This window comes from Sorex fumeus, unplaced genomic scaffold (genome assembly GCF_029834395.1).
Source record: "Sorex fumeus unplaced genomic scaffold, SorFum_2.1 ptg000111l, whole genome shotgun sequence".
NCBI lineage: Eukaryota > Metazoa > Chordata > Mammalia > Eulipotyphla > Soricidae > Sorex > Sorex fumeus.
In genome coordinates, this window is record NW_026606168.1 from 9,212,554 (window position 1) to 9,234,789 (window position 22,236).

The following is a 22,236-nucleotide window of genomic DNA, read 5'->3' on the forward strand; positions in this document are numbered from 1 at the left end:
AGGCTGGAAGATAGGACAGCAGGCAGGGCACTTGCCTTGCACATGGCCAACCTGGATTCAATCTCTAGCACCCCATATGGTTCCCAAAGCCCTGGCCAGGAATAATGCTTGAGTACAGAACCCAGAGTAACCCAAGCACAGTGGAGTATAGCCCAAACAAAACTATACTATACACATGCACCCCAGAATAATAGTGAGTGGAGACAAAACACCGGGAGCCACAAGCTCTGCGTACTAGAGGCAAGTGAAGCAGAAAGGAGAGGGAAGCAGTGAATGTGCGTGATTGCCCGAGGAACCCCCGAAGTCCCAAAGCAGCAACAGGTGTTTATTAGAAAGCAATATGAGATGGCCATGTGCCTTGGGAGACGTGTGAAACTCTTCAGCAGAAGGAGTCATCCTTTCACATATCCAGTCAAGATTTGCCTTCTATTCACAATCACTTAAGGTCACAGGACAGCAGTTCTGAGACTTACCAATCATGAAGCTGACAATTGAAACTCTAAATTCTATATATAATTCAGAAGAAATCTTTTTAAAGTAAAAGATCAAACATTTGCCTTGCATGTGGGTAACTCAGGTTTGATTCCTATCACCCAATATGGTCTCCCAAACCTACCAGGTGTGATTCCTGAGTTCTAAACTAGGAGTAAGCCAGCTGTGTCCCCAAAATCAAAACAAATAAACTGACCTAATTTCTAGGTGGCTAAATAGGAAGAAGAGGAGGTTGGTGTTTTTGTTTTGTTTTCCATATGCAATAATAGGCTCTCTTATTTCATAAAACCTGAACATAAAAAATTAATGTCGAACTCTTCATCCCCAGCAAAGAATTTAATGCATTTTTTGCTTAATATAATTGTTCCAGATGGTTTTCAATGCATAGAAATTTGTAACTATCCTTACTTCTTAAATGGTTGTAATTTTTATTACTGCAAAATGGCTTTCTCTTTTTTTTCTGAGATTATTAGTTCAAATTACATTTAATAATAAGCAATACTTGTTAATGCTTACTATGATCTGAAATTATTCTCTATGATTAATGATGTCCGAGTGCCATATAGGGCTGGAGCGATAGCACAGCAGGTAGGTCAACCCGGGTTCGATTTCTCTGCCTCTCTTGGAGAGCCCAGCAAGCTACTGAGAGTATCCCGCCGGCACGGCAGAGCCTGGCAAACTCCTTGTGGCATATTCAATATGCCAAAAACAGTAACAAGTCTTATAAGAGAGACGTTACTGGTGGCCACTCGAGCAAATCGACGAACAATGGGAGGACAGTGCTACAGTGCTACATTTTTTGTTTTGGGGCCACACCTGGCAATGCTCAGGGGTTACTCCTGGCTCTGTGTTCAGGAATAACTTCAGGTGGCACTCAGGGGATCATACAGGATGCCAGAGTTGAACCCAGGTCGACCGCAGGCAAGGCAATCACCTTTACCTACTGTACTATTGCTCTGACCCCGATTACAAATTTCAATGAACATCTCAGAGAGAAATAGTGCCAAAACTTTTATATCTCCCTGTAGACTAAAGTCATTTTTTTAAAAATCAGAGCACACATGTAAGTCAAAACAATGAAAGGTTCATATATTTACATTCAGTGTACTGAAAAAACAACAGAAACTTCCCGAAGAAGAAACATGTGCTTTATACAGCCCATTAAAATATACATCTTTAACAAAAATGCTTTACCCAAATCAGTTTAAGAGACATAAGCAATGGAAAAGCTAAGTTTTCTTCCATGTCATCCTGAGTTTATGAAACCTGAGAACCAATGATGACGTTATTTAAGACTTTCATTTGCTACAGAAGTTCATGGGTCTTTTCTGTGTGGTGGCGATTGGGGGTGTTTTAAGCAACACCCAGAGGTGCTCCTAGTCCCAGCAGTGACTGAGGGATCATGCAGCTCTGGGATCAAGCCAGGCCCCGGCATTCAGGGACTGCCCTCCAGAGCTCTTTTGAGCCATCTCCCTGGCCAGAGAGTTTTGACATGGGACCAAGGCATCTTCTTTCCCTTTTGCATAAAGATAAATCCTTTATATGGCAGGGCAATTCTGAGCTATGGAGTCCTATTTTGGAAAACTTCTTCTTCCTTAAGTCCTTTCTATCTTTCTCCTGCCCTTTCTATTTTCTATTTTTTGGTTTCTGGGTCACACCCAGAGGTGCTCAGAGGTGACTCCTGGCTCTGTGCTCAGGGGCCATACCTGGTTGTGCTGAGATTTGGACCAATGTGTGGCCACAGCCGTATGCCAAGCAAGTCCTTACCTTTGAACTATTAATCCACCACTGCTGACTTTACTTTCCATCTAATTTTCTTTACCTGCTGATAGCCTTTATGTTATTTTTAAAAATTAAACGACATATTTGAGGAACAGAGAGATAGCTTAAAGGGCTGGAGTGCACACTGCATGCAAGAGGCCTGGATTTGATCCTCAGCATCATACGGTCCTCTGCGCACTATCAGGTGCAACCCCCAGAGCACTGAGCTGAGAGTAGCACCTGAATACTGCCAGGAGTAGCCCCAAGTCCCCCTCCCCAAAAGAAAAATACAGACCATATTAGTTTCAACACACAACACAGTTTGATATTTGTAGATATTGTAAAATTATCATCACAGTCTTATTTAATTAATACTTATTACCATTACTATTTTCTTATGATAACTTTTGTTTTTTTATTACTATTATTTCCATTTTGGTGGGCCATACCCAGCAGTGCTCTAGGGCTACTCCCAGTTTACTGATCGGGTGTTGCTCCCGGCAGTTCTCAGGGGACCATCAAAGCATGAGCTCCAGCCCATCCAACTTTCTTTCTGGCCCTTGTGATGAGAAGTTTAAAAGATATATTCTCTGAGCAACTTTCAAATATACAACAGAATATTACTACTTCTCCTCACCAGGAAAGAAGAGAAGGAGGGAAGGAGAGAGGGAGGGAGGGGCCAAAGAGATAGTAAAGGGATGAAGGCATCTGCCTTGCACATAGCCCACCCCAATTCGATTCCAGGCACTGCATGTGGTCCCCTGAGTACTGCTAGCAGTGAACCCTGAGCAAGGATCCAGAAGTAAGTTCTGAGCAAGCAGTTGGGTGTGGCCCCCTAAAAACAAACTGAAAAATAAAAGAAATGCCTAGTGATCATCCATCAACATTTTGTTTTGTTTTCGCTTTGGGGCCACTATGCTGAGGGGTCCAAGCAGTGCCAGGAATCAAACCCGGGAAATCACACAGGGGCAAGGCAAATGCTTTAGCCACAATCTCAGCCCGAAACAGTACTTTTCAACTATTTATCAGAGAACTCAAGTTCAAATAAAACTCACCACTCAACTACTCCACTCCAGTATCCTCCCAATGCCACGGTGAATACGGTAATTAACACAATGATCACAATAGTATAGTCAATATCAGGCCATACGATAGAATACATTTGTACGGTAATGTTATTTCCAAGAGTCTGAAAAGCAAGAGAGTGATGAAAACACTGGAGTAATTTTCCCTTTCCTAGTCTCTATGTGTCAACACTATTTCATTTTCACTCTGGGATGGAAACTACATATTGGTCAGGAAGACTAGGACTCTTTCCAAAAGACCCTGTTCTGAAACAAATAGATCTGCCAGCCCCGAACAACAAATATTTATAGAGAATAGGCTTGTCAGCCAATAAAGCATATACAATAATTTGCAATGATTATCAATGGTTTGGGACCAGTCAAAGGCAGGTTCCTTCCCTGCATATCCCTGGCGAAGACTCCCCATAAAATACAGACATACATACATATTAGTGGTCAAAAGTCAAAACCTACGCTGTTTCTATACCCATCCTTGTATAACATGTAATTCTAATTACCTGTTTCATATCTTTAAGGTCTCTGTTGCTTATAAATGCAAGCAATATTTTCAGATCATGAAATTCAGATTTGTTTCCTAAATGAGGAAGCTATAAGAAAAAAACATTACATTTCATTAAATATATTAGTTTTAAAGTTACAGAAGAAGTTTTAAGTGCTTTTAATAAAACAGGTATTAGAGGGGCCGGAATGACAGTACAGTGGGGAGGGTGTTTGCCTTGCACGTGGTCGACCACGGTTTGGTCCCCAGCATCCCATATAGTCCTCTAAGTACCTCCAAAAGTAATTCCTGAGTGCAGAGCCAGGAGTAATCTCTAAGCATTGCTGGGTGTGACCCAAAATGCAAAAAAAAAAAAGGAAAAGAAAAAAGCAACTGTAATTCTATAATACCATCAGTAGATTGCTTAATAATACCTCATTAATAGAACGCAACTCTACAAACATATTCATTTTCCTCCATATTAACTTAGCTGTTGTTGATACTTTGTTGGGCCATATAAATCTTTAATTTAGCTTGTTAAGGCCCAGTATTGTTTCAAAAATCTTGTCATTTTGATTGAAATTGCATTCAGTTACTAATATGGAAAGGAGTTCTTAGGACATTAAAACAGGCTTGACTGGGGCCAGAGAGCTAACTTACTCCTGGCGGGGCTCAGGAGACGATACAGGATGTCAGAGATCATACCCAGGGCAGCTGAGTGCAAGGCCATCACTCCACCTACTGTACTCTCTCTCCTGCCCCTTGGCTACTTTCTTAACAGAAAAGAATCTATAAAACTGTGAAATTAAATGTTTATAATCTCCAAAACATTTAAAAAGAACCTCACAATTAGATTATCTGAGACTCAGCCCTGAAGCTACCCACAAGTAAATCAGCTCAAGTGCTATAATTTGATAACTTACGTGAACACTGTTGTTGGCAAGCAACAAAGCTTTGGCACCGCCATCCTGTGCAATTCTGGCTTTTTCCAGAACACTGCAAGGCCCCCACTGTACTGCAACTGCTTTGTCCATTATTCCTTCTGGTGGAATGTCAGAACGTTTGCACAGTGATCTGTCGGTCAAGTTTACCAAACTAACAGAAGTCTGCGAAGAAGAAATGTCTTTAACATGATAAACTCAGGAGTGTGACTGACGTACATGTGGTGACAAGGCATCAACATTCGTTCACTACAGGCTGTCTGAAAACTGAAATGTTTTATGACAACTGGTCTTTGAGATATTAAAAACGTTAACTTTTTTCCACAGAAAGAAAAGTCCTTAAGCACAATTTTAAAAACTTAGTTCTTATTAATCCCATTTTACAATTCATTCGCACAGAAGGACACAATCATCACTTATTCTCACTTTCCAGTATTTTCATGTTTACACACAGTGACCCAGTGACTTACTGCATTTTCCAGAGAACTGGGAAGAGTTGTGAGCGAAGGGTAATAGAGCATGCAGTAGTCCTTGGATTTTGCAGATGTGCCATTTCCAGATGCGTGCAGGATTGCTTCCTGAGCAGCTGCCTAGAACATGAACAATCATTTTCACACTGGCAATAATTTTATTTATTTCCAATAATTTTATTTATTTCTACCCTAGGAGGATCAGATAGGGTTTTTTTTTTTTTGCTTGTTTTTGGGAAACACCCAGTGATATTTAGGATTACTTCTGGCTCTGCACTCAGGTATCACTCCTGGCGGTACTCAGGGAACCATATGGGGGTGACGAGGATTCAACTCAAGTTGGCCACTTTCACTGTCCTCCCGTCGTTCATCGATTTGCTTGAGCGGGCCCAGTAACATTTGAGACTTGTTACTGTGTTCAGCATATCGAATATGTCATGGGTAGCAAGTTGGCCACATGCAAGGCGAATGCCCTACCAGCTGTACTACTGCTCTGGCCCCCAAATCATGTGGTTCTATTGATCAAACCCAGGGTTCGCTCATACCAGGCATGCACTCAAGCCCTTTGAATCATATCCCTGGCCCCAACACTGGCGTAACTTGACTTGCCAACAATTAAGAATTTTAACAAAATGAAACAGACCATTTTCGTAGAAGGGACAGTCTTCCTATGAAACTTACTTCATCTTGTTTATGTAAATATACATTCACACATAACATATCTTAAGGAAGATAACTCACTTTCTATGGAATACAAATATGGCTCATGTTCTAAGGGCCATGCACCAGAGAGGATTCTTACTATGATGTTACAAACTCAATGCTCCCTTCACAGTTCAAAATTTTCCTTCCTACTCTCTTAAGAGTTATAATTTCAGTGCTTATGACTTATAATAATTTGAAATTCCTCGCTGGCTTTATGTACCATATTCAAAAATGACCTGGTGTTGAAAACAAAAGCCACGTGCAGTATTATCTCTAAGTGAGAAATATTTGGGATCCAGGAAAGTTGGAACTCCCATATTTTCAATGATTTTGCAACTGGCTATTCAAAAAGCCCGTAAGAGATGGTTCGTTTATTAACTGGGGAGTAAAGGGGGATGTTGGGCCATACATGGTGGTGCTACAATTCAAAGTTACCATGAAGAATTAGATGATGTAACTGCCTTCACACGCCAACTCTAAAGAAATAGTGACAGGTATTAATGCATTTATCATCTGCCAGTACTTCTGTGATGCAGAAGAAATACATGATTATGAGATCATCAGTGGTTTCCTGGGGCTGAAAGTTCGAAAGATGAGCTTTTCCTTTCTTTTCCTTCCTTTCTTTCAATGCCTTTTTTGTCTTTCTGTTCAGTGTTAGGGTCGTAGAAGATTTGAGTAGAAAGTTCAGAAAAACTCTCACATATCCTCTTACCACACACCAGCTTATTCCAGTCCATGAACCTAACAGGTTTATCAGAATCACCCAAAGTCAATGGTTTACGTTTATTTTTATTAATGGTTCTTGTTCAGTTTGCGGCATACCCAGCAGTGCTTGGGGGCTCTTTGATAAGGGGGTCACTCCTAGGGGGCTCAAGGGTCAATACATGTCAGCGATAGAATCCAGGACTCCCACATGCAAAGCACGAGCTCAACCCATTTTGAAGTATCTCCTCAGCCCGATGTTTCACAGAGCGTTTACTCTTGGTGTTGCACATTCCATGGGTTTATATACTTTCCACCATTACTGTAGCATAAAGAATAGCTTTACTGCCCTAAATTTCCTCTGTATTGCCTATGATTGGGTTTTTTAGAAAATGAAAATGTTTAAAATTGACGATGGCGATAGCCACATATAACTGTGACTATAACAAACCCTGTACAGTTTCTGTATTTGTTTGATCTGGAATCACACCTGGTGGTGTTTGGGGGTCACTCCCATACCAGGGGGAGCAAGCAATCCCAGGAATCACACCGAGGCCTCCTGCATGCAATGCACACGCTCCATCCTGTTGAACGCTCTCTTTGGTCCCCCACTGTAGACTTTAAAATAGTGGAACTGCACGGTGTATGTGACTTATCCCTCAGTAAAGCTGCCCGGAGAAAGAGACACTAAACAAGAAATAATAGTTCTTACTGGGAAAATGCAAACAAACCTCAGCAATCCACAAGCAGAAGTGATTAAAGTCAGAGTCTTTAGTAAAAACATTAGTCCTTAAGGTGTCAAGAAAATGCCAATTCTTGGGCCCAATTCCAAACCTACTGAAAGAGAAGGCTCTTGGTAGTTTATTAGAATCTCTAATAAGTCCTTCTGGAAGTTCAGAGGCCAGTAACAATTTAAGAATCATTGCTATAGGACCCAGCTTCTGTGCATATAAATCAATGATCATTTGTAAAACCAGAAATTGTCTGTAGGAGTCCTGGGGGGCACGTGCACTCGCAGGTGATACTACTGACGTGGCTTATCTCGGATCACTCCTTGAGGAATAAGAGAACTGAGGCAGGAAGGCCACACAGCTGCGGGGGAATCCTGCTGGGATGCCTAGAGCAGCTGCTCAACTTGCTTCCAGTCTGGCCCCCCTCTGACCTTCCCAGTGGCCCCCTTGTCCTGCTGTCTGCCTCCTATTCTCGTGCTGTTCTCCCCTCCCCGCAACCCTACCACCACCCAGATATGCAATTTTCACCTGTGATCTTGGAATATTATCCTGAGTTTACAAGGGTTAAATGGCCCCTGACTAAGCAACAGCAGAGGTGGGACTCAAACACACTAAGGACCAAACTAGGTGAGCCCCGGAGTCTACTGTGCTAGTGTCTGCTCAAGTGCGGGGGGCGGAGGGGCAGTCATGGATGCCCAGGGCCTCACCCATGGAGACATGCTCTCTCCTGCTGAGCTACACCCCTGGCCCAGAACACTGTCCTTTTCAATTGTTCAAGTTAGAGACCTGCTTCAAAAATCTCTGGATCTTCTTTTGTAATCAACCCTAGCCTGGCCTTTAACCCATTTCCTTCATTCTACACTTAAAACAGGCCAAATGACCAAAATGATGTGGTCTCAAGAGGCCAATGTAAGAACTGAGCTTTCCAAAACCCAGGCCAGTGACTTTCAACTCTGCTGGCACTTCAAGTCCCTTGCAGCTAGATCCCCAGGACCCGATTAGAGCCCAGCCTCCAACCCCCAGTTTCACTTTTATTTACTGCTGGGGGCACCTAGCCAAGGTGGTGTTTGAGCCGCACGGGGCAGTGCTTGGGAAGTACTTCCAGTTTTATGCTCAGGGGAACAAGCAGTGCTGGCAATCTCACCAGTCAACTGCTACAAAGTAAGCACCTTCACTCCTAGACTATCTTCTACCCCTCAGCCTCGGTGTTCGCTATTAGTCTAACGACCCTGTGTATCTGTTGCCTACCTGCCCTCCTCTATAAAACTGGCACGGGTCTCCTACCAACAAACTCCTCTAATCCCAAATGAGTTCCTCCCAGAGTCTAAATATTCCAAACTCCCAGTGCTTCACGCATTCTCTTCCAAATATCCCAAAGTGTAGAACTCTAGAACTGAATGGAATTTCTTTCCTATGACAATTGACCCATCACTCATCTTGGACACACTGGTCATCCAGAGCCAATAAATGATCAAACCAGTGTGTTTACATAACTGTATTTTACTTAATCCTTAGATGTGAAAGAACAAGTTTAATTACTCACAGTATGAAGTACATTTTTTCCTTTCAGTTGACCTCGCAGAATTCCATGGAGTACTCTGCTGCTCACAAAACATTTCCAATTTATCTTCCCAGATTACATGGTTTTAATTATATTTCAAATCAAAGAATATTTATATTTAAGTCTATCCAAATGTGTACTTGATTACTCATTTGGCCACTGTCTTTCTAAACAGCTTTCTGCCTGGTATGTGTCACCAAAAATGTAAAATAGGACAATTGTTAGGGCATATGCTACATTTTTTTAAAGTCTTTTTTTTTTTTTTTGAGGTGTCAAGGAATAAATGCAGATCTCATGCATGCAAGCTGTGCACTTCTCTGGTGACTCACATCCCCGGCCCTATTATGTGTGTGTGTGTGTGTGTGTGTGTGTGTGTGGTGGGGAAGAAGGTTTAAATTGGTTTTAGGGCCACACATGGCTGCACCAAGGCAAGCATTCCACCCGCTGTACTTTAGCTGCAGCCCCCCTATTATTTTGTTTTGGGGGTCACACCTGAAGTGTTCAGGGATCAGAGTTGCTCAGAGAACGCATGCAGTTCTGGGACTCTGGTGGGCCATGTGCACGACAAGCACTATACCTGCTATGCTCTCTCTCCGGCCCCTTATTAAACTCTTGATCTTGGAGGTATACTCCTAACTTCCCCACATTCCCAAACCAATCACACTTAAACAAGAAAAAAAGAAAGACGAGCTGTCTGAGGAGCTTTATTTCGTCAGAACAGTTACACTGAGTCAGTTCTGCACTGACATTTGCAACCCTGGCTCTTGAGGCTACATCCAAGCTTTAAGCTCCAAACCCTTGGTGGTGCTTCCAACCATGAGCGACTCAAGTCCTGGCCTGCAGCCCAGCAGCCTTCTGATGCTGACTCACCAGCCCAATATTACCCACTGGGAACAGGTCTGTTCTTACTCCCGACTGAGCGAAAGCACAGCCTGAGAGCTCTTTCATGACCTTGCCTCGCGTATCTAGCTTATTTGTTTTCTATCTTCCTTTCTCCTTCAAAAGGTCTCTTTCAACCCTGACACTACTATCCAAATTTAAATCCTCATGTATTTATTCCTTATGAAAATAACAATTCTCTAGTTAAAATGTACCTAACAATTTAATAAAGGCCCTCCCGTTGATCATCGATTTGCTCGAGCGGGCCCAGTAACGTCTCCATCATGAGACTTGTTGTTACTGTGTTTGGCATATCGAATACGTCACGGGGAGCTTGCCAGGCTCTGCCGTGCGGGCGAGATACTCTCGGTAGCTTGCCGGGCTCTCCGAGGGGGACGGAGGAATCGGACTCGGGTCGGCCATGTTGGCTGCATGCAAGGCAAACGCCCTACTGCTGTGCTCCATGCCGGGATTTCTTATCTTGGCTCCCTTTTTTGTTTTGCTTTTTTGGTCACACCTGGCAATGCATAGGGGTTACTCCTGGCTCTGCACTCAGGAATTACTCCTGACGGTGCTAAGGGGACTATATGGGTGCTAGGAATCGAACCCTGGTCAACCGCGTACAAGGCAAACGTCCTATCTGCTGTGCTATCACTCCAGCCCCCTATCTTGGCCCATTTGCGTCTGATCAAGAGGATGCTCTGAACAAGGCAATGTTAATCTTCACCCCAGTCTTTACTGAATTCCCGTATAAAGGTCCAAAAGATTAGACAAATATGACTATCTTTCCTGGCGACTATACTCAATAATCTGAACAGTAATTTATTTTACTTATTTATTTTGGGGTTTTCGCCCACACCTGCCAGCACTCCTGGCTCTGCACTCAGGGGGCTCTGGGGACCATATATGGTGCCAGGAATAGAAACTGGGTCTGATGTATGCAAGGCAAGTGCCTTCCCCGCTGTGCTATGGTTCTGGCTCCTGACTAGCAATGTGTTAATGGTTTATTAAAGATCTGTGCTTAATGACGTTTAATTAAGTTCATGTTAAAACACTAATTCTAATCCAGCAGACATACCCTAGTTGGGGCCCTAACTATTTCCACTAAGTATCCAAGAAGTGTTCTGATGTTTATCTATGAACACTACAGACTTCATCATGAGGAGCTGTGAGACTCCTCGACCTTGTAGAGGTTAATAAAGTCCTCCTAGGGATTTTCTCAAGAAGTGAGAGGCACACTGTATCTGCAATCTGCTGGCAATGTTGTCTCTTGGCAGCAGTTCTCAATCTCACCCATTATGTTCCCTCAAACCATAGTTCACATGGATTATTGGATCCCAGCCTCCCTGCCCACCTCCATAGTGGAGGTGTCAATCAAAGCCAGCTCATGGGATCTCTATTAACCACTAGATGAATGAGCTCCTCAGTTTTTAAGAGGCAACGTGTGAAGATAGCACTCACTCTGATTAACCTGCCCAGATTCTTTCTGCATGAAATATACAAATCAAAGTAGGCCTCGAATTTTAGATACCAAATATGCAGGTTGGGAGTTAGAGCTTTAGGGGCAAATTTTATTAATCAACATAATTTATAATGAGAACTAGCATTTGTATGTGCAGTGGTGCTGGGATCCAGGGGGTATGTAATTGGTTTCAGTGCACCTAGGGTCTCATTCGGCAGAGGGCTGAGGGTCATACCTAGCACTGCTAGGAATGGCACTTGGCAATGTGGGGATCTGACTCACAGCCTCTCGCCTGCAGGGCAGGCACTTTGTCACTGAGCAATGTCCCGGGACCCAGAAACTAACAAAGAAAAAAGGATAATAATCTAGGGCTAGGGATATGCACATACTTTGCATATTTAGAAGCATGGATTTGATCCCCAGAATAAGGGGGGGCAGGGGGAGTCTATCTTTGAAAAGCAGAAATATAATAATACAACGGGCTGGAGCGACAGCACAGCACGTTTGCCTTGCACACGGCCAACCCGGGTTTGATTCCTCCACCTGTCTCAGAGAGCCTGGCAAGCTACCGAGAGTATCCTGCCTGCACAGCAGAGCCTGGCAAGCTCCCCGTGGCATATTCGATATGCCAAAAACAGTAACAACAAGTCTCACAATGGAGACGTTTCCCGCTTGAGCAAATAGATAAACAACGGGAGGACAGTGCTACAGTGGAGTGCTGTACTAATGCAATGAAATCACAGGAATGAATGAAATCACGGCTAATGCGATCATGTCCTTGCACCACAGCAACACAGGAATCATCTCTTTCTTCACAAAAATCTTTCTCTTTGCAGAGGTAAAAGTTTCAAATCAATTACAGTAAAAGAGGTGAAAGAACCCTTGGTAGGCAAGGCAGTTATAGTTTTCTACATAGTCCAAAGTTAGGCCCAAATACCTTTCTGATCATTCACAATTATATATTCTTAGCTCAGGCTGCCATAACAAAATATCCCAGAGCAAGAAGTTTAAACAACCCAAATTTATTTTCTCTTATCTAGGGCTACAAGACATGGCAAAGCCTGGTAAGCTCCCCGTGGCGTATTAGATATACCAGAAATAGTAACAAGTCTCACAATGGGGACATTACTGGTGCCCACTTGAGCAAATCGAACAACAGGACAGTGCTACAGGGCTAGAAGATCAAGGTGGCGGAATGGCTGGTTCCTGCTTGGAGCACGCCTGTTTCCCCTGTGCTGTCATGAATTTATGTAAGCTGAATTCTCTCCAGTTAGGAGATAATTCCAATCTGCAAATATCACAGAAGAGAAATAAGAATGGGGTGGACTGACACATTTCAGTACACAGTACTCTGTCCCAATCTTTCAAACATTCATTAGCCTTCTCATATGCAAAATGCATTCATTCCAACCCAATTACCTGCGAAGTTTTTTTTTTTTTGATAGGTGGGCAGTCATTTTTTTGTTTTGTTTTTTTCTTTTTGGGTCACACCCGGCTTTGCACAGGGGTTACTCCTGGCTTGTGCACTCAGGAATTACTCCTGGTGGTGCTCAGGGGACCATATGGGATGCTGGCAATCAAACCCGGGTCTGCCGTGTACAAGGCAAACGCCCTCCCCGTTGTGCTATTACTCCAGCCCCTGGGCAGTCATTTTTTGTCCTTCATTTTGGCAGCCTAGCTCAGCCTTGAGATTTTATCAGTGTCTCCTTCCTCATCCTTCTTAACGCTGCCACTGCCGTATTGGTAGCTCTTTCAGGGTCAGGGGAATGAGACCCATTGTATTTACTGGTTTTGGCATATCAAATACGCCACGGATAGCTTGCCAGGCTCTGCCGTGCAGGTGGGATATTCTCGGTAGCTTGCCAGGCTCTCTGAGAGGGATAGAGGCTTTTAGGGCGGCCTCTAATCACCCTTGCAGGTGTTCCCATGGTTCAAACCATAGTTGAACCATATCAAATATGGTGCGGTATTCTTAGAAGATGGGTATTAAATATCTTATGATGTGTTGCGTGGCCGCTTTGCAGCCACATGGTCCGAAAAGTGAAAATCAGATGGGCTGTACACGTAATGAGATTCAGAGATGACCGCTGGACTAGAGCCATTACCAATTGGATTCCACGGGACGTCAACAGATCGCATGGCCACCCACCTACGAAATGGTCAGACTTCTTCATCAAGACCCTGAATGATTGGTTTGAGGCTCTTTGTGTTCCTAGAACAAGCAGACGCCATTGGACTACACTAGCACGCAACAGGGACGAATGGAGACGTTATTGGCACCTGCTAGAACAAATTGATGAGTAACGGGATGTGAAGTGATCGAGGTGGGCAGTGCGCCCACACATATAGGTGGTGTTCTGAGGGTCATGCAATGCCAAGGATCGAACCCATTGCTTCTGCATACAAAGCGGATGCTCAATCCTTTGAACCATCTCCTCGGTCCTGCCCTCAAAGTCTATACTCAATCTAGCAAGAACTCTAAAATCCTGAATTATCTAGATACAATCCAAGTTAGCTACGGGTGAGACCTATGATAGGATTTACCTAGTGGCGAAATTTCTCTCCAGCTGCAAACATGTGAAACCAGACAAGTGATGTGCCTCCGAAATATAACGCTGGACAGACTCCCATTCCAAAAGGGAAAAATCCAAGGGAACCAATGAAGTCCGAAATTTATCAAGACAAATTTCATCAGATTTTAGGGTGCAAAAATAACCCACTAAACCCATGGCCAAGCTCACTGGGGTAAGAGTCAACACTCATGGCTCTGGGATGCAGCCACAAAGGCAGGGAGATTTACTGGAACCAACGAGGAAGCCCTGTAGTTCACCAAAGCACTTCTGGGGTCATTTCTTCCTCTCAAGAACACACATTTTGGGCTGGAGCCGTAGTACAAAGGGGATGTTGCCAATCCAGGTTCCATCCATTCATATGTTCCCTAAGCACTGCCAGGAGTGATTCCTGAGTGCAGAGCAAGGAGTAACCTCCGAGAACTGCTTGGTGTGGCCCCCAAACAAAACAGAAGCAAAAAAGAAGGCACATTTTCAACAAGTAGCTCTATTATCCCAGCCTGGCAAATCAAAGTCCAGAGCTTTTTTTCATTTTATCTCCTGCAGCTCAATGATTCTGCTCTGCAAATTCCATAAACATTTTTTTAAAAAAAGATCAACTAATTATTTTTAATTGAATCACCATGAGATACAGTTACAAAGTTGTTCATGGTCAGGTTTCAGTCAACACCCATCCCTCCAGCAACATACATTTCCCAACATCCAACATCGATGTCCCCCATTTCCCTCCCTCTTTCTTCCTCTACACCCCCCAACCCCGCCCATGTCTCCCTCTCCCACTTTTGGGCATTATGGTTTGCAATAATTGAGAAGTTATCATGTTTGTTCCTTTACCTACTTTCCACATGCAATTCTTATCCAGAGTGATCATTTCCAGTTATCTTTGTCATAGTGTCCCCTTCTTTACTCCAAATGCCCTGTTCCCCAGCACTTGAGGCAGGCTTCCAAACGTGGACCAATCCTCCTGGCCCTTGTTTCTACTGTCCTTGGGTATATCAGTCTCATATAATGTTTCTTTTTGATATCCCACAAATGAGTCCAATCATTCTATGTCTATCCCTCTCCTTCTGACTCACTCAGCAGGATACTCTCCATGTCTATCCACTTATAAGAGAATTTCATAACTTCACCCCAGGGGCCCAAAAACACACAGAAATGCCATCTACACCTCTATGGTCACTGCAGTACTATTCACAAAGAGCCAGAATCTAGAAACCCAAGTGCCCAAGAACAGATGCTTGGTAAAAGAAACTATGGTACACTTACACAATGGAATATTACGCAGCTGTTAGGAATAATCCCATAAACTTTTACCAAATGATTGTTCCTATTCATGCTCTTCTCAGAACAGGCTTTCTTATTCTATTTTGCAATATGGAGAAATCTGACAGATCTTTACATCCTGGATCCTGTTTCTCCTGATCCAACTTATTCTCTCCTTTTGCTTACACTATAAGCATTCAGAAGGATTGCAAAAAATAGGATAAGGATTGCAAAAAATAGGATAAGGAGGGGCTGGAGTGATAGCACAGCAGGAATGGCGTTTGCCTTGCACGCGGCTGACTCGGGTTCAATTCCCAGCATCCTATATGGTCCCCTGGGCACCGCCAGGGATAATTCCTGAGTGCAGAGCCAGGAGTAACCCCTATGCATTGCCAGGTGTGACCCGAAAAGAAAAAAAAAGGATAAGGAGCTGGAGAGATAGTACAGTCGGTAGGGGGGTGCTGGCTTGCATGTGGCCTACCCAGGATCAACACCTAGCACCACATATAGGCCTAAGGATCACAAGGAATGATCCCTGAGTCTAGAGCTAAAAGTAAACCCTGGGCAATGCTGGGTATGCTTCCCCTCCCGCCACCCCCTCAACTCCCCAAAAAGAAAAGAGAATGAAAGAAAACTAGACAAGCAGACTACAGATGCCTTTCCAACCCTAAATCCTATCTCTTCAGCAAGGCCACGGCAGTAGTTTCTAGAGATCGGGTGCTGCACCTAGACAAGGATGATGGCATTGCTCTTTTTTAAAAAAAAAAAAATGTAGGAGTACTGCTATGGCATTGCTCTTAATGACTAAGGCACAAAAGTTCCAGCAATGCCAATTTCAAGAGAGGAGAAACGAAATGATTGAGCTGGCATCATTAATTCAACTCAGCCAAGCCACCTGGAAATGGAAGATTAGGAAAGCAGAGGGGGACAGAATGGAAGATAGCAAATTAAAAACCTTCAGGCTGAACAGGAAGAAACTACGTACTGAGTAAATACGCAGAGGAGGAGGGAGCCAAGCCCAGTTAAGGAAAAGTGTTCCTCAGAGAAAGAGAAGAACAAATAAGAGATCATTTCAGGAAAACTAAGGAAGGAAGGAGCAAATAGAAAATGAATTCACTGAAAAAAAATTAATAAAAGAATATCAGTAATACTAGCTGGCACTGAGAAAGAGCTGAGCAGGGCCAGAGACATAGCTCAACTGGACTAAGCACATGTAAAGCAGGCAGGAAGCCCAGGTTTGACAGTCAGCACCCCAGGCTGCCCTGAGCACTGTCAGGTGTGGTCCTCCCCCCAAAAGAAATAAAAATCTATATAACTAGAAACACTCTTGTCAATTTATTCAGTCACCAGCACAGTGCCTGGCATACAATAGAGGCAAACTATCTGTAGCAGGCCCAAGCAAGAGATAGTACAATGGGTAAGGTACTTGCTTTGCATGTGGCTGACCCAGGTTCCGATCCCCTGCATTCTGAGTGATCGCCTGAGCCCTCTAGGAGTGGCTCCTGAGTTCAGAACCAGCAGTCTTCAGCATCGCCAGGTGTGGCCCAAACACACACACACACACACTTTGTAGATATTCTATTTGTCTAGTAGAATATTAGATCCCACAAGAACCCCAGGACTATATACTTGAGAAGTACAGAGTCCAGAATTATCCCTCTGGGCACAAAAAAAAAAAATACCACACAGGTGCAATATTAAAAGACTAAAATCTAGAACACGGGGCCATGGGGAACAGGCTAGCCACAAGATCACACCTTGTCGTACTTGAAAGGGGCAGAATCATACTTGGGGGGTCAGGGACCAAAGGCATGGGGTCCTCCTGCATGTATTCAGTCTCCAACCTTGCACCAATCTTTTATGTTCCTCACACATGAAGGCCCATGCTCTACCACTTGAGTTACATCCCAAGCTCCAGACGCACTGAAACTTAGACCAGGAATAACCTGTAGTTTGTGAAGTCCTTGAAATTCTGTGAAAATTATACTTGCATTTATTGGCTGACAGGGTTCAGGGCTTTCCGTGAGAATTCCTGTGTGAGTTTAGGAGCAAAGATTTTATTATTCAGACATTAGTTTTGAAAAGGATTTTTGGGGGGTGTCATAAAGACACTCAGCAATTACCTAAAGAGGTTCAAATGAAGATGGGGATCTGGCTTGGTGCTAGAACACCTGCTTTTCATGTGTGAGGCCCTGAGTTCAATCCTTGATACTGAAAAAAATCTTCAAGTTCAAATAAAGATCAAAAGCACACTCCAGGCTGGAGCGATATAGCACAGCGGGTAGGGCATTTGCCTTGCATGCGGCCGACCCGGGTTAGATTCCTACGTCCCTCTCAGAGAGCCCAGCAAGCTACAGAGAGTATCCCGCCGGCATGGCAGAGCCTGGCAAGCTCCCCGTGATGTATTCGATATGCCAAAAACAGTAACCGCAAGTCTCACAATGGAGACGTTACTGGTGCCCGCTCAAACAAATCGATGAACAAACAATGGGAGGACAGTGCTAACAAAAACACAAGTTTTAGATCCAGGTGACAGTTCTGTGTGTACTGACCCACTTTCTGGTTTGTTCTCTTTGAGTCATATAACTGACCATATGGCACACAGCACTGAAAGAAGCACAGAGCATGCTGTTACATTCTCTCAAAACAAATTGTCAGGTACATATATTGTACTCCCAGCCTCCCATCCCAAAGCAATTTGGGGGCACAGTCTTTCATGAAAGAAATGACAAATGCTACCTCGCAGAGTGCAAAGCACTTGTAACCCGTTTCAAGGCTTCAACTTTGGCTTCTGAATAAACGGAAAGGCACTTTCCTAACCGCAGTCACTTACTGGTAGTAAGCCTTGGAATCAAAGAGAAACAGGCTCAGAAGTCGCCCATTCTAACGCAAACAAGTAAACACCCTTATCAATGGTCCCGCCCAGAAAAGTTTCCAGCCGGAAACTCCCTGGGGGATACTAACAGGAAACTGCAAGCAAAGCCGGAGCTAGCGACCCAACACCTCGCGGAAGCGCCAGGCTCCGCCGGGCAATGTGCAAATAGGGTGACTTTTTCAGCATTTAGGAAAAATGTGTGCACACATCCGTAGTAGGGAATTGTTCCCTAACCCACCCCACTCTCCCTTTGGGCTGAATATCATTAAAGGCGCTACACTTGGGTGTGTTTTTTTTCAAAAATCCTGTGAAATGTCTTACTGTTGCGTACCCACCCCCACCCACGCCAAAAGAAAATCAAAACGAACCATTCCGGGAGGCAGGAAACCAAGGGTGGGGGGTGGGGGTGGGTAGGGGGTGTGTGAGCCTGCATTTATAGCAATCCAAATAAAGCACAGACAAGAAGCCTCTAAACAATCCCCGAGACCTTGTGCATCTCTATTTAAATATCCCCCCCCCCTTTTTTTCCAGGGCAAAGACCTTAAGAAGCCTGAAAGGGAGAAGGTGGGGGGGAGGGAGGGAGGGTGCGCTGGGTTAAACCGACAGTCGGGAATCCATTGCAAACTGGAGAAAAGAAAAGCAAAAGCAAAAAAGGAAAAGGAGGGGGGGTTGGTGGGGAGAGAGAAAAGTTTTGTTCTGGCTTTACAGGAGTGCGAAAACGAAGCCAGCAGCACCCAGGCAAGTGGCGTGCCGGCCTTCCCCGGGAGAGGGGCGCCCGGAGGCGCGGGAGGGCACGGGGAGAGGGGGCGGCGAGGAGGGGGGAAGGGGAGGGGAGAGGCCGCTGGGAGCACCGGCGGCCGCGGAGGGAGGACGGCGGCGGGGGAGGCGCCGCCCCGCCCCGCCCCGCCCCGCGCCCGGCCACCCCCTTACCAGCGGGAGCAGCAAGCCCCAGAGCAGCGCGGCGGCGCGGGGCGGCGGTCGCGGCGGCCCCATCGGGCTGAGCGTGCCCGGCGGACGAGGCGAGCCCGCAGCGGCGCTGTTCGGGGCCCGGCGGACGCTGCCGGCGGCGGGGCTGGCGGGAGCGGCCGCGGTCGCCGGGGACGCCGCCGCCCGCCACTTCCGCTTCCGGCCGCGCGCGCCCGGCTGGGAAACCCCGCGGCGCGCACGTGCGCTGCCCGGGCCGCGCGTCCTGCCGGGGTCTGCCGGGGCTCGGGGCGCTCGGCCCGCCGCCGCCTCCTCCTCGGGCGCGGGGGAAGGGGCTTTTCTCGAGGCCCGTTTCCGCTGGAGGCTCCCCCGGGCTCCCGCTCTTGGGTGTCAGGTGCTCCGAGCCTTGCGTCACTCCAGTATCATCCAGCAGGACCTAGAGTCCAGACCCTTTTCGCTTTCTCCAGAACGGACCGCGGGGCCCAGGCCAGCCATGTCTCCCCCGACCCCCAAACCTGGTGGGTTTTCGTTTGTTTTTGTCTTAATACGGAAACCACAGTCGTCTCGCAATCAATAAATCAGATTTCATCACACCTCGGAGAAAATCAAAACGACTCTGAGCTACCAACTTTTTTTTTTTTTTGCATTTCGGGTCACACCCATTGATGCCAAGGGATTACTCCTGGCTCTGCACTCAGGAATCACACCTGGCAGTGCGCTGGGGGACCCTATGGGATGCCAGGAATCGGGATCGAGCCTGGGTTGGCCGCGTGCAAGGCAAATGCCCTGCCTGCTGTATTATTGATCCAGCCTCCAGACCTACCAAATTTTGACCGTGTGCTCCCTTTGCGGTTTTTTTTCTTCTGGTTACAGTTTCATTACGTGTTTGCTTTAAATCACGTGGGCCATTTTGATTTTTATCAGCATCTGTCACTGTCCTCCCGTTGTTCATTGATTTTCTCCAGCGGGCCCAGTAACCTCTCCATTGTGAGATTTTGTTGTTACTGTGTTTGGCATATCGAATACCTCACGGGTAGCTTGCCAGGCTTTGCCATGTGGGCGAGATAACTCTCAGTGGCTTGCCGGGCTATATGTTTTAAATTAAATCACTGTGATTCAATAAATCCTTACAAAGCTTTTATCAATTTTTGTGCTGGTCCTCGACCCTGCTGAAATGCCTTCTCTCGCATTACTCGGTTTAAATGTCTCTTCCCCCAGAGGGAACTTCTAGAAGTTTCCAGCTCTGTCACTTCCCTATCACAGGATTGACAGTCTCTGCATATCACATTTCACTCTCATACTCGTTTTCTTATGATGTTGCCTCCCACTTAATAGCAAGGAGTGTCTTTGCTTATTGCTCTATTCCTCACACTTAAACCACTTGACATAAAGTTTAAGTTCACAAACACTTGTTGCATACTTGTTTGCTACTCAGCACTGAGCTGGATGCATAACCCGGCCATCCCATACTTCAGAGTTTAGCTACCGAGAGAAGTGTGTATGCACATACAACTCAGGAGAGTGACTCTTGTTTTTGCCAAATGTTATGAGAGCATCAAAGACGAGCTGAAAAGAAGTGCCAGGAAAAAAATTCCACCCTAAACCTAGCCTAGAAGGTTGAGTTAATTTTAGCCAGGCAAAGGGCAGAGGAATGGGGAGACTTCCAGGAAGAGTGTACCATTAGTGTCAAAGCCAAAGGTGACATTGGAGGAACTGCAAAACTTGGGCTTGGCTGAAGTCATGAGTGGTGAAAGATGAAGTGAGAGAAGGTAGAGGCCAAATCACAAATAGAATGGGACACCTTGCTCGGGAGTTTGGGCTTCTTTAGTGGAGAACCACTGAATAATAATGAGTGGTGGTGACAAATTGTGTTCTAGAAAGTTCTCTGGTGGCCAGAGGGTCGCAGATATAATGAATGCCGACAAAGGAACAACTGAAACCAACAGGGTTGGGGTGGGGTGGGGGGGTAGCTGTGAGGACTGAACTGAAACAGTGGCAGAAGAAATGGAGAGAAGGTGGGTCAGACAGATTTGTAGCAGAGTTTTGTGGCTGAGCCAGGAAGAGGAAAGATCTTGCACTGTGTGAATTTTTTTCAGATGATGACTGCAGCCAGTGAGGAAGGGGAGATGTTAATGAGGCAGGGAAAACAGTCTGAAATACTTACAGAACATCCCAACACAACTAAGTATCTGTAAATTGGTGACTAAGTATGTTGGTCCTACACTTAGTGGCACAGTGAGGCCAGAACTCAGGTCTTCTGCCAGTGCAGGTCTAGCTTCCAAGGGCAAGCCAGGGTCCCCTTTTGTCCATTGACTATGATGGACTAGATGACTTCATCTCTAAATATTCCCTTCAACCCCAAGTGGCTCCTTTGCTAAATCTCCAAGGTGCCCCCGAGCCTGCTGACCATCTCTGCTTTTCCTGTTGACATTTATGTTCCTTTTCCTTTCCGCTTTCATGCAGATTTTTTTTGACGGTCCAAGAATCTGTTATGGGTCAGTTCCTTGCACAGCCTCTTCGCCTGCTTTAGTTTTCGTGGCTGAAAAAAGTGACCATTAAATCCTGTTTGATCTATCCTGCATCAATATTATAAAAATTATTTGATGATTTGTCATGGGTAAAATTATGCTCAGAAAAATGTGAGCCTGTGAAGCAGGGTTCAGGGGACCAATAGACCACCCTCAGTGATACTTGTATTCAGGCTACCAGGATGGCAGTACTTGGACCAGCAGAGCAGGGAACCACTGGGTCCACACTCAGTGGTGTTTAGGGGCCACGTAGATCTGGGCACGGAGGTCTGGATTGAAGCCGGATTCTCCAAGGCATGCATTATAGACTTAAACAACTTTTCAGCCCCTGGGAAATAATTTTGGGTGGGAGGGGAGCACACCCAGCAGACACTCTTGGTTCTGCACTCAAGGCTCACTCCTGGTGGAGCTTGGGGGACAATGGGAGCTCTCAAGTTCCGGCCCCCTCAAGTTTTTCATGTAGTAAAGTAAAAAATATTTAACTTCTTCTATTAAGCCTTTTCATTTTCCGTTGCTTGGGGAGGGAGCTTGGGGTGCCAGGGATCAAACCTGTAAGGCCAAGTGCCCTGTCTACTGTACAATCACGCTGGCCCCTCGGAAAGAAATTTTTTAAGTAGGAAGTCACGGTCCTCCCATTGTTGTTCATCGATTTGCTCAAGCGGGCCCAGTAACTTCTCCATCGTGAGACTTGTTGTTACTGTGTTTGGCACATCGAATACGTCACGGGTAGCTTGCCAGGCTTTGCCGTGCAGGCGAGATACTCTCGGTACCTTGCCGGGCTCTCCGAGAGGGGCAGAGGAATCGAACTC

At 45.3% G+C, this 22,236-nt stretch overlaps 1 protein-coding gene across 2 annotated transcripts in view; it reads right to left on the reverse strand.

The window, feature by feature from the left end:
* SPPL2A (signal peptide peptidase like 2A) overlaps window positions 1–19,075 on the reverse strand; it is a 51,402-nt gene extending 32,327 nt beyond the window's left edge. For both annotated transcript variants that reach the window (XM_056135405.1, XM_056135403.1), the window contains exons 1-5: window positions 18,906–19,075; window positions 5,228–5,347; window positions 4,740–4,922; window positions 3,836–3,925; window positions 3,309–3,442 (exon numbers count right to left, since the gene is read on the reverse strand). In XM_056135405.1, coding sequence (XP_055991380.1) covers window positions 3,309–3,442; window positions 3,836–3,925; window positions 4,740–4,922; window positions 5,228–5,347; window positions 18,906–18,968 — 590 coding nt within the window. In that variant the 5' untranslated portion in view covers window positions 18,969–19,075. The remainder of the gene's footprint in view (window positions 1–3,308; window positions 3,443–3,835; window positions 3,926–4,739; window positions 4,923–5,227; window positions 5,348–18,905) is intronic.
* Between the last annotated feature and the right edge of the window lie 3,161 nt (window positions 19,076–22,236).